This window comes from Colobus angolensis, unplaced genomic scaffold (assembly GCF_000951035.1).
Source record: "Colobus angolensis palliatus isolate OR3802 unplaced genomic scaffold, Cang.pa_1.0 Scaffold11, whole genome shotgun sequence".
In the NCBI taxonomy this organism is placed as follows: Eukaryota; Metazoa; Chordata; class Mammalia; order Primates; family Cercopithecidae; genus Colobus; species Colobus angolensis.
Genome location: NW_012112030.1, coordinates 10500333 through 10515400, shown reverse-complemented (window position 1 = coordinate 10515400; position 15068 = coordinate 10500333). Strand labels below are relative to the sequence as shown.

Below are 15068 nucleotides of genomic sequence, written 5' to 3'. Positions count from 1 at the left end.
TTTGTTTCTCCGGTGAGATGAGGCAACAAGGGAAAACTAGGATTGCTATAGGCAGAGGAGATGCGTGTGTTCCCACAGGCCAAAGGGAGGGAAGGGCACTGTAATGGAAAGCATACAAAAGAGACCCAAACTGTTGTTAGAAACTAAAGAGTGGCAAACACAGGTGACTTGCTTAGCTGCCCCTTCCTACGTGGAGTAATTTCCTTTCTTTTCCTTTTTTTTTTTTTTAGACCAGAGTCTTGCTCTGTTGCCCAGGCTGGAGTGCAGGGGCATGATCTCCGCTCACTGCAACCTCTGCCTCTTGGGTTCATGCGATTCTTGTGCCTCAGCCTCCCAAGTAGCTGGGATCACAGGCGCCCGCCACCATGCCTAGGTAATTTTTGTACATGTAGTAGAGATGGGGTTTCACCATGTTGGCCAGGCTGGTCTCAAACTCCTGACCTTAAGTGATCTGCCTGCTTCGGCCTCTCAAAATGCTAGAATTACAGGTGTGAGCCACCACTCGCAGCATCTTTCTTTTCCCTAATCTTTAAAGGATCTTGTTCTGTATTGAAGAGTGTCTTACTCTGTTTGGGCCGCTATAACAGAATACCATAAACCGAGTGACTTATAAACTTCAGAAATTGTTTTATGTTTTAAAGTTAAAATTGTGAAAAACAAGTGTGTTAACTAGCACTACGACTCCTTCCCAGAAGCAGCTGTGTTTGCAGTTACCTCACCAAACAAAAGATACAAATTGTTGGTACGTTCAACGAATCCAAATGGAGGTAACCCATTAAAAAAAAAAATCCATAAAAATTAGACTGCAGCTACTCATCAGTTCACTTGAGTGGCCTTTTGGGGACCTTCTTTTTCTCAGCTGATAACACTTTGGCACTGGGAGCCGCATCCCCCATTGCAGGGCCTACAAGGAGGAAGTCCAAGATCAAGGCACTAGCAGATTCAGTGTCTGGCGAGGGCCTGCTTTCTGGCCCAGAGCAGCTGCCTTTTTTATGTGTCCTCACATGGTAGGGGGAGGAGAGGTCTCTCTGGGGCCTCTTTTATAAGACCTCTAGGACCGTTATAAAAGAAGCCCCACATTTGATAATCCCATAATCACTTCCCAAAGCCCCTACCTTCTAATAGCATCACTTTGGGGATTTCAACATATGGATTTGAGGGAGACCTAAACATTCAGACCATAGCCAAGAATATGTCTCCTAAAGCTGCCAGCTCAAAAGTTCTATTATTTGGTTTTGATTCTTGAAACTCTCCAGCAGAACCTGCCTACATTTAATTATGATCTGCATGTTTATAGTTCTGTGACATGAAGAAGACACACTATTTGTCTTAAGGGATTCAGGAAGGACTGCTATTTTGATCCTTCACATTTGGAATTATGTTCCTGGTCACATGCTATAATCAGAGGATTCCCAGAACTGTACCTCCCAACTGTCTTGATAGCTGAATCAAAGTACCTGGCACTTTTATCTATCTCATCAACTCCCTCCACATGGCTTTCTTTTATACTTGTAATTTCTGGCCCACATTTTTTAAAAGTAAAAACAATGTCTTACTTCTGTTCCTTCTCCTGCCACAGGAAGTGGAAAGAGCAACAAATTAATAGTTAGAAAACCGTGTTTGAGTTCAAACTTGGCCACCAATGTGCCACACAGAAAATCATTACCTATAGCAAAGGCTGAGCCTCCTTGTGATGGCCGTGTGCCTCTCTGCAGCCTGGTGTTCCATTCTTAATGACATCCATTACAAATCCCCATGCAGCACCCAGTCCTGACCACTGTCAATCACCTACCACAACCTATCCTGCCCCATAAAATAATCACAGCACTTTTCTTCTGTATCAAAGCTAATCCTGTGAAGGTCCCATCCTCTCTCTAGGAGACCCAGGACTGAACCCATCCTGTTCCACATCAACCATCTCCAAAACAACAGCCCTTGGCGTCATGTCTCCTCCAGTATTCTTTTACCCTCATACTACTTCCTCTCTGCCTGATCTTTCTTCCTTCCCATTCTTTATCTCAAACATTTGACAGTGCCTTCTGAAACACCCATGCAATGGTCAACAAATGCCTCAATATTCTTTATCTCTTGGTTAACTGTTCCCGACACCTCTTGGCCACACTGGGAGGGGAAAAGGATGATGTTTTGGGGATAGAGTACATAGGAGTGCGAAGGTCCTAGGTTGTAACTTGGATATATGAGTGTTCATTTTCTTATTCTTTCAATCGGTACATATTCATTACATATAGCCTTTATATGCATGATCTGCTTCCTCATTTTAAAATATTTTATAAAAACACAATCTCTGTTCTTTTGAGGCACATGTCATTTAACCATAACACTCAGTCCCTTTTCATCAGTCTCTGTCAATTATTGAAGTCCTGATTGTTCTCCCTCATCTATTGCTGCATTGATAGATCATCTTCTCCAGCAAACACCTACTATCAATCTGGTTGATTTCAATACTCAACACGTGACCTGTCCAACAAACTGGATTCTGAGTTCCTTGAGCTCCTTGGTTCAAAGTCATTTTCTTCTTCCCTGTTTCAGCTGCCCTGAACTGTTGAAATCAGTAATGTAGAAAATCTACCCTCTAACTCCAACACTACCTTCCAGGTATTCGCTTCAGTAATCCCCTTTTTACCTGGGCTGGACTGTGAGACCAGCTAAGCTGAGTTAAGGGAACCGGTGTATGTCAAGCAATCCCTGTCCTGCCCTAGGAGACAGAATCCCCACAATACTCACTTACACAGTCAGTTCCAGGCTGAGGCCTGAGGAGTCCATCCTCCTGCAATAGGAGACGCAGCTCCCAGTGCCAAGATGCTATCAGCTGAGAAACAGAAGGTCCCTGAAAGGCCACTCAAGTGACCTCATGAGTGGCTGCAGTCTAAATGTTAAAGATTTTTTTTTTTTTTTTTTTGGTGGGTTACTTCTATTTGGATTGGTTGAACTTATCAACAATCCATATATTTTGATTGGTGAGGTAACTGCAAATGCAGCTGCTTCCAGGGAAGAGTTATAACACTAGTTGATACACTTATTTTTCACAATTTTAACTTTAAAACATAAATTTTGCCATAAGTGGTCAAGTCAATGTTGTCAACAATGACGTTATCTGATAAATCACACATTCCTGATTTTAATTCCCAATTCCCATTTAAGTTCAGATTCTCTTCTCAAAATTCCATGGGGACTGTTCTCACAACTGCACAGATACCTTAAAATCCATATGTCCCAAGACAGAAGTCATTATCTTCTCTCTCAAACCTGCTCCCCTTCCAGAATTCTAGAGCTCAGTAACCAGTTGAGCACATCAGGGGTCATCTTTGGTTCCTCCTTCTTCCTAATATCCTGAATCCAGTCAAATACCAAGTCCCATCCATTTTACCTTTTATTTTTTTATTTTATTCATTTATTTAGAGACAGGTTCTTGCCCTGTCACCTAGGCTAGGGTGCAGTGGCATGATCACAGCTCATTGCAGCCTTGAACTCCTGGCCTCAAGCAATCCTCCTCCTGCCTCAGCCTCCTGAGTATCTGGGTATACAGGCCTGGGCCACCATACCTGGTTAACTTTTTACAAAATTTTTCTTTATAGAGATGGGGTCTCTCTATGTTGTCCAGGTTGGTCTTGAAATCCTGATCTCAAATGGTTCTCCTGCCTTGGCCTCCCAAAGTGCTAGGATGACAGGCATGAGCCACCATGCCCAGCTAATTTTTTTTTTTTTTTTTTTTAGTATAGATGGGATCTAACTATATTGCCCAGGCTGGTCCCACATTTTACCTTTTAGATATTTTTTGAACCCATCTCCACTGCCACCATTCTTATCCAGGCATTCTTTAGCTCTGTCTATAGCAACAGCCTCCCCATCCGTTCCCTGGTTCTGTGCCTACCTCTCTCCAGGACATTTCTTCCATGGAAGTCTAAGCAGTCTGTTAAAAATTCATGTCTTTTTCTTGACTCTTAGGATATAGTCCCAAATCCCTATTGACTTACAGGAAAGTCCATGCCCTCTCCCACCTACTCTTTTGGCATCCTCTACCACCACTTGACCCCCTAGTTCTCTCCACTCCAACCAGGCTGTAGCTCTTCAGTTTCTCAAACATGCTATGCCACTTCTCACATCTGGGTCTTTGCACAAGCTGTCCCCCCTGCCTGGTATGCCCTCCTTCCTTTCCATTCAGCTAATGCCTTTATCCTCTTGTCTTAGCTAGTGGACACTGTCTCAGGGATGCTTCCTTGACTCTCTAGAAAAGGTTATGTTAATTTGCAATATGCTCCCATAGCACTCTGAATTTTTTTCATTGTTGAATTTAGTTACTCATATATTTGTTTATCCCATAAAAATATACAACTACTACATACCCCTAAAAATTAAAATGAATGCCACGCATGGTGGCTCATGCCTGTAATCCCAGCACTTTGAGAAGTCAAGGTGGGCCGATCATGAGATCAGGAGATCTAGACCATCCTGGCTAAGATGGTGAAACCCCGTCTCCACTAAAAATACAAAAACAAAATTAGCTGGGCATGGTGGCAGGTGCCTGTAGTCTCAGCTACTTGGGGGGCTGAGGCAGGAGAATGGCGTGAACCCGGGAGGTGGAGTTTGCAGTGAGCCAAGATTGTGCCACTGCACACCAGCCTGGGCAACAGAGCAAGACTCTGTCTCAAAAAAAAAAAAAAAATTAAAATTAAAAAATAAAAATAGAAAATAGACATAATTATTTAATGTTTGCCTTCTCCCATTAGAATGCATGTTCAGTGAGGACATTAATGTATCTATGTTGTTCATGGCCATATCTTCAGTGCCTTGCCAATGCTCAACACATAGTCAAATCTTAATAAGTAGTTGCTGCTTAACCTACAGAATGGGAGAAAATTTTTGCAATCTATCCATCTGGCAAAGGGTTAATATCCAGAATCTACAAATAGCTTAATCAAATTTACAAGAAGAAAACAAATAACTCCATCAAGAAGTGGGTAAAGGATATGAACAGACACTTCTCAAAAGAAGACATTTATGCAGCCCACAAACATGAAAAAAAAAACTCATCATCACTGGTCATTAGAGAAATGCAAATCAAAATCACAATGAAATACCATCTCCTGCCACTTAGAATGGTGATCATTAAAAAGTCAGGAAACAACAGATGCTGGAGAGGATGTGGAGAAATAGGAAAGCTTTTACACTGTTGGTGGGAGTGTAAATTAGTCCAACCATTGTGGAAGACAGTGTGGCAATTCCTCAACGATCTAGAACCAGAAATACCATTTGACCCAGAAATCCCATTACTGGCTATATACCCAAAGGATTATAAATCACTCTACTATAAAGACACATGCACACATATGTTTATTGCAGCACTGTTCACAATAGTAAAGACTTGGAACCAACCCAAATGCCCATCAATAATAGACTGGATAAAGAAAATGTGGCATATATAGACCATGGAATTCTACGCAGCCATAAAAACGGATGAGTTTATGTCCTTTGCAGGGACAGGGATGAAGCTGGAAACCATCATTCTCAGCAAACTAACACAAGAACAGAAAACCAAATATCATGTGTTCTCACTCATAAGTGGGAGCTGAACAAAGAGAACACATGGACACAGGCAGGGGAAAATCATACAATGGAGCCTGTTGGGGGGTGGGGGGCTAGGGGAGGGATAGTATTAGGAGAAATACCTAATGTAGATGGCAGGGTGATGGGTGCAGCAAAACACCATGACATGTGTATACCTACATAACAAACCTGCATGTTCTGCACATGTATCCCAGAAACTTACAGTTGCTGCCTGAGTGACTGAAACACAGCTCTTCCTAGTTAAGGATTTCGGTTCGACGTGCAGCTAAAACCTAAGCACTAATAGTCCATTGTAGCTGTGTTTTCCTAAAGCCCTTTGACCTTTATTTTCCATTTCACAAAGTTTGTTATGTATGTGATATATTGCCCTCTTTCTCTTTTCCCTCTTCCCAGTGATGCGTCAAAAATTATTGCGTTTTTATTGGGTGAGGCCCAGGTAATCTCTGTTTATAGCTCTGACCTTTCTGGGTGCAAACACAAAGTGAACTTTGGTTTATCTCCTGCCATAATGTAGCTGCTAATTACTGGCAAGCAGGCTGTATTCCACAGCCCCTGTGACCAGTTGGGCATGACCAGAGAGAAGCGTGGGGAAGAGTGGGCTGAGGGACTCCACTAGAGGCTGACCATCTGGATTCCCTGCCTCCCGAGGAGCCCAACACAGCAAAGCAAGTAGGCACAAGAAGTATGGTTCTAACGTGATCGGGGTCATGAAGACGTTGCTGTTGGACTTGGTTTTGTGGTCACTGCTCTTCCAGCCCGGGTGGCTGTCCTGGAGTTCCCAGGTGAGTCAGAACTGCCACAACGGCAGCTATGAAATCAGCGTCCTGATGATGGGCAACTCAGCCTTTGCAGAGCCCCTGGAAAACGTGGAAGATGCGGTGAATGAGGGGCTGGAAATAGTGAGAGGACGTCTGCAAAACGCTGGTAAGAAAATGTTAATAGAATCCTCCTCCACTCTGTTATTACCTCTGGGGACAAAATGTTGCTAAGCAAAGACCTTGTGTTCTTTGTCTGATCACACAACTTTCTCTAAGGGCTGTCTCTAAACCCCTTTCTATTTCATGACAGTAGATCCTTAGAGAGAAGAATTTGAACCCTATTATGCTGTGCTCACTCACACTTCACCTTGCTCTGGGACTAGCTCTGACTCAGGAAATGTAAAGTGTTCACAGCAGTGAAGTGTCCCAGTTAAAACTGGGTTTAGGCCAGATGTTGTGGCTCAAGTCTGTAATCCCAGCACTTTAGGGGGCCAAGGAAGGAGGGACACTGAGCCCAGGAGTTCAGGACCAGCCTGGGCAACATAGCGAGACTCCATCTCTTCAAAAAGAAAATAAATAAAAATAAACTCAGTTTATTGCCCAGTTCCAGGAAGGCATCATGTTTCCTTCTGTACACAAAGGTAAGATTTGGTCTAGACCTAAGATTTCACAGGGATACTAATCAAGAAGACGAATTCAGACAGTCAGTTTCACATAGACACCAAATCTTTCTTTGGGCCTTTTATCCGGAGAAACACATTTGTCTCTAGACTGTTCACTTTTTTTTTTTTTTTTGAGACGGAGTCTCGTTCTGTCGCCCAGGCTGGAGTGCAGTGGCGCGATCTCGGCTCACTGCAAGCTCCGCCTCCCGGGTTCACGCCATTCTCCTGCCTCAGCCTCCCGAGTAGCTGGGACTATAGGCGCCTGCCACCACGCCCGGCTAATTTTTGTATTTTTAGTAGAGACAGGGTGGCCTGTTCACTCTTTACATTTCCTGTGGCTGTCATTACCAGACATAGTTAATACAAAACATTTGCAATCAAATTCATTGTTGCAGTTCTTCATTGTATCTTTTAGTTATAAAAATAAATTTTATAACGTTACATAAAATGTGTAAAATAAAGGGGGAGAAAAGCATCCATGATTCCCAGCCACCTGGAGGTTTCCAGTCTGTTTTCATGTGCTTCTTAGTTTCCTGTTTTTAAGAATGTGGTTGGTGATCACTATGGCATAGAAACAATTTTGAATCCTTCTGGTTCACTTCACATTATTGCACAAGTGACTTTCCTAGAGCGGCATGGCCTTTCTAGTCATCACGTGAATTGATGTGTAATATCCACTGGATATTATAATATCAAGTATGTATCATATCCACTGGATATAAATTACCTAATATGTTAATATATATAATAATTTTCTGGTGTAGGATATTTCATTTGTTTTAAACTTCTCATTATTTTTATAATACTTCAACAAATATTTTCATGTAGTTTTTCTCCATTCCCTGAGATTAGATTACCAGAAATAGACTTACTGAGTCAATGAGTATTTAATGCATCTTAATGGTTATTTGTGGTTTTAAGGATGGTATGTCTTAATTTTCTCTATTTAAAATTCTGTGGAAGTAGGGCAGCTGTTCAGATATGAATAAGTTACTTCTGTACACATACAACATCTCTGCAATTCTGAAACTAGATTCACACATAAGTGAATGGATCTGATCTAGAGCCATAATGGAACAAGGAGGTCATTTAGTAAAATCCCCTTATTTACCAAGGCAATGTGGTGCAATGGAAAGAACACTTGATTTGTCCTTTGAGGACCTGGATTGGGATTCCTGCCCCAAAGTTTTCTCTCTCTGTGATCCTGGGTTAGTCTCCCTGAATCTTGGTTTCTTCAGTTACTAAGTACCTGTCATGGGGTAGCTAAGTTCTAGGTACTTCAATTACATCACCTCTTTAATCACCACCGCTGTGATGTTAGCATGGTTGACATTGGTTTCACAGCAGGAGTTCAACAACTTTGTTAAGGTAATGTAGGTTGTCCGTTTGAAGTGAAATTCAGACCCACATCTGTCTGATCCCAGGGAGTACATGGGCCACTCTTTGGAATCCATTGTAATATCTTTACCCAGTGTGAACTAACTTTCTAACTAAAACAAGGCAGTGGACCATTATGGTTAGAAGCAGATATTTGGAACCTGACAGATCTTGATTTATTTTCCAGCCAGAGCATTCTATGACAGGTATGACCTTAAGCAGCTAAATTTTTGGAACCTGAGTTCCTACACCTATAAATTAGAATAAGTGGTAGTTACCTCATATGGATAGCATGTGGATTCAATCAGAAAACTCATATAAAGTACCTCCTTCACTGACTGAAACATAGTAGGAACTCAATAAATGGTAGTTTTTGTTGTCGTTGTTGTTATTGTTGAGGACGTTAATGTAGTTGTTTTTATTGTTGCTGTGCTGTTGCTACTGCTAGAACACATTACCAAGCACCTAAAATAATGATATAGTATATTAGTTAGAGCCTTGGTCCCTGACTCATACAACCTGAATTTGAATTCCTACTCCATTATTTACAGCTGAGTGACATTGGGTGCGTTGTTTATCATCTCCAGGTTTCACTCGTGTCATTTGTAAAATACAGTTATTAGTGGGCAGGTTGTTAAATGGATCATTTAAGTGGAGAGCTCTATGGAGATGAAGGAATGAGCTGTGATGCCGAGACTTTTACATCTGTTAATGCATTTTGTTGGATGGATATGCATGCATAGTAAACACAAAAGGTACATGTTTTGGGGGGGAAAGATAGCTCATGTTCTAAACATGTTGAGCATCATTATTTGGGAAAAGTTCTAAGACAATATATCTGAGGATTACATTGAAGAAAAGTAAAAGTTCAGGCATTATAGGTGATGTTCCAAGGGGAAATGATCAGTATGTTTTCTAGGAATCAGAAAAGCTTTGAGGGTCTTGAAGAACATTCAGGATCTAGTGGGAAAGAATATGAAAAAAAGAGATTCCTTCGACTTCATGACATCACCTCCCTGAGGATGTATGGTTCCAAGGCTAATCACATGACCCGTACCCTGGGTGTGCTCCCTCATGCTGAGCCGGTCCCACTCCTAGACCCTAGCACAGAGGCTTCAGCTTCACGTTGGTCCATGTTGGTCCAACCCCATCCTTAAAGCCTTAGATAGGAAGAGAGAGTTCTGAGCTCACCCCATATTGGTCAGCTTTCCCATCCTCCCAGGAATGAGATATCACTGTGGGACGGACAGTGCTGGTAGGAGAAGATGAAAAGTCGCAGTGGGGGAAATGGCTTATTTTAAAAGTAAACCTTTGATTTGAAGTTATGTCATTGTCCGAAAAATGTTTAGTATTTTCTAGAGAAATCACTTGAGTTCTGGAGTGATAAAAAGGAAGATATTACCCCCACCAAATTAAAAATAAGAGAAAGTAGTACACATAAAAGTAAAATATTGAGAGGCAGCATATTATACTATGCTCCATAGAAGCCGTTCTCAAATATTTTAGTATTAGGACCTATTTATTTATTTATTTATTATTATTTATTATTATTATTTTTTGAGACAGAGTTTCGTTCTTGTTGCCCAGGCTGGAATGCAGTGATGCGATCTCAGTTCACTGCAACCTCCACCTCCCAGGTTCAAGCGATTCTCCTGCCTCAGCCTCCCGAGTAGCTGGGATTACAGGCATGCACCACCACACCCAGCTAATTTTTTGTATTTTTATTACAGACGGGGTTTCTTCATGTTGGTCAGGCTGGTCTCGAACTCCCGACCTCAGGTGATCCGCCCACCTCAGCCTCCCAAAGTGCTGGGATTACAGGCTTGAGCCACCGTGCCTGGCCTAGGATCTCTTTAAACTCTTTAAAATTATTGGGGGTGCTGAAGAGTTACGTTTATGTGGTTACATGTATCAATATTGATTGTATTGAAAATTAAAACTGAGAAACATTTTAAACCTTTGTTTATAAATTCATCAAAAATAATAAATAAATACCTGTTAACATAAATAATATTTTTATTAAAGAAAATCTATAAAAAAAAACACAAGCGGGTGAGAAGACTGGTTTACACTTTTGCAAATGTCTTTAATGTCAAGCTTAATGGTAGCTATCTATATTCTCATATTGGCTTCTACATTCAATCTGTTGCAACAATATATGTCATATAGCCTCTGGAGAACCCTATCATATGCTCATCAGAGAAGGAGAGTGGAAAAAGTAAGGAATGTCTTAGTATAATTATAAAAATAACTTTGACCTCATGGATCCCCTGAAAGGGACTAAGGGTACCTCAGTGGCTCATACTTGGAGAACTGCTGTTCTACAGCATATCAAGTTCTAGAATTAGACTTCCCTAAGTTCAAATCCCTGCCCTACTACTTATTAGCTGTGTAGCCTTAAACAAGTTAATGTACCTCTCCAGACCTCCACTGTCTCATGTTTAAATGAGGATGACAAAAGATTACCTTGAAGGATTCAGAGAGGATTAAGTGAAAAAATACCTGTAAAAAATCATAGCCCAAAGCTAGGCATACAGTGAAAGAGACAACCTGCTGGCTCTGTTCTGTTAATAAGTGAATGAGGAACTGGGGCTTCAGTAGGGAAGTCACTTGTCTAAGGTCACACTCAACAGATGTTGGTTCCCTTTTTCCCAGGCACTGTGCCCGAGTTTCTACTTCAGTTTAGCTGTGTCAGTCATGGGCTGCCTGGAGCACTGGATTATTAAAGTGTCATTTTCACTGTCCCTCATGGTGGTAGGAGAGAACAGAGCCCTCATAGACACAGGAGGTCAAGAGAGAGGAGCTGCAAGCGTGGCCATCTTCCTGTGACTGTGTGCTACCCTCCACGTCACTTTCTGAGTCCTCTTGCAGTGTTCCAAGACCCTCTCCAACCCTATTTTCTATAGTTCCTCACATGCCCTCTGCCATTCCCCCAGGTGCACTATAGCCTCATTCATTCTGTTCTCCTCATTTCAAATTACCTATATCCTCTCTATTGGCATGAGGATTAAAGAAAATAAAGGGCATAGGGGGCTTAGTACTGAAGCTGGCTCATGGTTACACTCAATTAAGTGTGAATTGCTATTAAACCCATCATTCCCCTCTTCTCTTCCATTAAATATCCCTGACTGGTCTAATTACATTGACGTCTCCTATTTGGCTAGTCCTACCAAAGTACTGGCATCTCTCATTAACCTCTCTTATAAAAAAAGTGTCAGGGTTTTCAAACTTAAAAAAGCAAGGCACGACTTGCACCCTAGTTAGTAGACATCTCTCAAGTGTCTGTAGAAGTACAAAGACTCCTCCATTCTTTGAAAGAACAAGTCTCTACCTTTTAAAACATTCTTATTTGTTCAGAAGAACAACTTCTATTATAGACACGCTTTGCTCTTTTAAAGGTGATTAAAAATTATCCAATTTTACAAACTTGGTTTAAACCTCATTTTACATGCGAGAAACTAAGTCAGAGAAATTAAAATGGCTTGTACAAGAACACATAAGAAATCACTCATAATCCCGGACTGTGGACTGAGGTTTCCAGACTCCCTGTGGACTTGACAAACTTAAGAACATTCCTGCTTAGGAATCAGACATTTGTCCTGATTATTTTTTATTGGAAGGAACCAAAATGTAATAGACAGACCGAGGTCAAATGGTTCTGCTATTACCTTCTAAAACCTGGTGCCTAGCAATCCCCAGGGATATCACCAGCAAGACCTTTGCTTTCATCTAAATATGGGAGTTCTCCATTCTACAAAGACCCCAAGCCAGAATGAACATAATTCACTTTGGCTTTGGGAGTAGCCCACAGAGGAAATGCCTAACACCAGGAATGGTGTTCTGGTCAGTAAGGCCAGCCATCCTTGTGACCAAACAGATATTTCAAAGAGAAACTTGTTTTCAATTTCTAAGAGGAGAAATGTGTGAGTCAGAGTGAAATCCAAACAAAACTCTCATCTAATTTAAGATGCTAATGAACACATTTTTGTTTTCTTTATCCTTGATGAAAAACATTTTAAAGTAAGAGGACGTATTTTAAAGACAAAGGGGTTTTCTGGAAATTTTGTAATGTTACACAATCTCCTTCCCTGTCTACTAAGAAAGAAAACAGAATTTTGCAGCACCTTCTTTGGGAAAAATAGATGACACTTAGACTGTTAATCACGTTCATTTCATGTGAGAAGTGTGGCCATGGTCGCAGGGAACTTCCTGAGGGCATGCACGAAGTATTTTTCTCATCGTCTATTTACTCTGTATCTTGAATGCTCCAGGAGAGACAGGGGCTAAAGATTGTAATACAGCAATATTCATTGAGAACAAATAATCATACCCATTGATAAATTTTGGATTTAACGCTTTGATGCATCACTAAGCTGGTAAAAGGCCATTCCCTCATGCATGAGTTTTGATTTGAGACATCAAAAATGTATAATTGGTTTAGGATGAGACAAACATGGCTTCAGTTTCAGATCCCACTATTTACTGCATATGGGACTCTGGTAAGACAAACTCAATAAAGCTTTTGTCTCAGGCTTTGATTTGTAGAAAACTGACCAAGACACCCCTTTTGAGCAAGAATGGTAAATCTGAGACACAGATGTGACAGCTTTTTATCAATAAGTATGATTGCATTAATAACTATTTCCGATGGGTGTATTTCAACTGCTTAGCATCCTCGCTATCTGGAAGTGTGACAGGCATCTCACACCTGACTTGTCCACCTCCATCACCACACACACCACATTAGCAAACCTGCTCTTCCCACATTCTTTCTCATCGTGGTCAATAGGAGTTCCCTTCATCCACTTGCTCATGCCAAAAATATTGGCGTTATCCTGAGTCCTCTTTTTCTCATATTTCATATTGCATTTATGAATTTCCTACCTTCAAAATACATCCTAAATGCAACCATTTTTCTCTACTTTTGCTCCAACTACTGTAGTCCAATCTAACCTAGGTCATGAAGAGCATCTTCACTAGTCTCCCTGCATCTGTTTCTGTTCCCCACAATCTATTCTCTGCATCAAGATCCAGAGATGTCCTTTAAAAATAATAGTCAGAAAATATCATTTCTCTACTCAAAGTCCTCCAAAACTCTTATCCTGGAATAAACTGAAAGCACTTACAAATGCCTACATGGTCACGCACGGTGTGGCCCTCACTCTGACCTCACGTCTCACCCATACTACCTCTCACTTACTCTGTGAGGACCACACTGGCCTCCCTGTTCTCCCTGAAATGCCAAGAAGGGTCCCACCTGGGATTTTTGCCCTTGCTGTTCCCTCTGACCACAGAAACCATGTATCGCATGGCTCAGTCTTCACACAGGTCCCAGTTCCCCCTAGGGCTTTGGTGACCACCCTATCAGAAATGCATTATTCCGTGTCACGCCCAAAGAAAATGTAAGCCTCTTGAAAGCAGGAACTTTTGTTCAATGCTGTATCATGAGCACAAAGAAGAGCGCCTGGCACATAGCAGGAACTTAGTAACTGTTTGTTGACTGGATGGATAAAGATCAGAGACCAAGGAAGACTGCAGCCTCCTGCAAGTTGGCAGCAAACAGCACCTGGGCACCATGAAAGAACAGGTTATCATAATGTCTATGTCTTTGCTTCCCAACACTCTCCAGTCCATACAGGAGACTCGCTGCATCTAGGGTTGTGAAAAGATGAAGAGGGCAGTGAACACAATGAAAATGGTCTAAAACTGGACCATGTGGATGGTTGCACAACTATATATATTTACTAAAAGTCATTGCATTGTAAACTCAACATGTATGATTTTTATGATGGATAAATTATACCTCAGTAAAACTGTTGAGAGAGAGAGAGAGAAACACAGATGCAAAGACATAGAGAGACAGAGACACAGAGAGGAAAAAAGTGACCCGGAGTAAAACAAGGGCCCAGGATGTAAATATTCCTAGGCCTGAAAATAGATATCCATTTTTTCCCAGAATCAATCTCATGGCTGGTATAAATGACTGAAAAATAACACTAGTGTTCTATTTTCCCTCATCTCTGGATGACAGGCCTAAATGTGACTGTGAATGCTTCTTTCATGTATTCGGATGGTCTGATTCATAACTCCGGTGACTGCCGGAGCAGCACCTGTGAAGGCCTTGACCTACTCAGGAAAATTTCAGTAAGTATTTGCTTTTGTGGATGCAGCTCATGGCCTACGGGCACCAGATAATCTTAGTGTGAAATGTAAGCACATAACCATGAAGCAGCTCTCCCATCATTTGTAGCCACATAGCTGAATGAGTGGCCAAGTACCAGGCAGGAGACTCTGGCTTTATCCCTACAGATTACCCAAATGACAGGGGCCCTCCATGAATCCAGGAAAGTGAGGAGGGCCTTGGCTATGTACTGTGTGTACACTTTCAGTTGTGGAGAGGAATTCTTTTGTTTTAAATTGTTTTTAAAATTTTGCTTTGTTTTGTTTTTTGGGTTGTTTGTTTATTTGTTTTCTGAGACAGGGTCTCCCTCTGTTGCCCAGACTGGAGTGCAGTGGCATAATCATGGCTCACTGCAGGTTGAGCTCCTAGGCTCAGGTGATTGTCCCATCTCAGCCTCCCAAGTATCTGGGACTACAGGCATGTGCTACCATGCTCAGCAAATTTCTTATATTATTTTAGAGACAGGGTTTCACCATGTTGCTCAGGCTGGTCTCGAACTCCTGA

At 41.5% G+C, this 15068-nt stretch overlaps 1 protein-coding gene across 1 annotated transcript in view; it reads left to right on the top strand.

The window, feature by feature from the left end:
* Nucleotides 1-6127: 6127 nt before the first annotated feature.
* The window catches only part of GUCY2C (guanylate cyclase 2C), an 82728-nt gene continuing 73787 nt past the window's right edge, over nucleotides 6128-15068 (top strand). Inside the window, exons 1-2 of the mRNA XM_011954200.1 lie at nucleotides 6128-6510; nucleotides 14415-14527. Of these exons, the coding sequence (XP_011809590.1) occupies nucleotides 6294-6510; nucleotides 14415-14527 (330 nt within the window). The 5' untranslated portion in view covers nucleotides 6128-6293. The remainder of the gene's footprint in view (nucleotides 6511-14414; nucleotides 14528-15068) is intronic.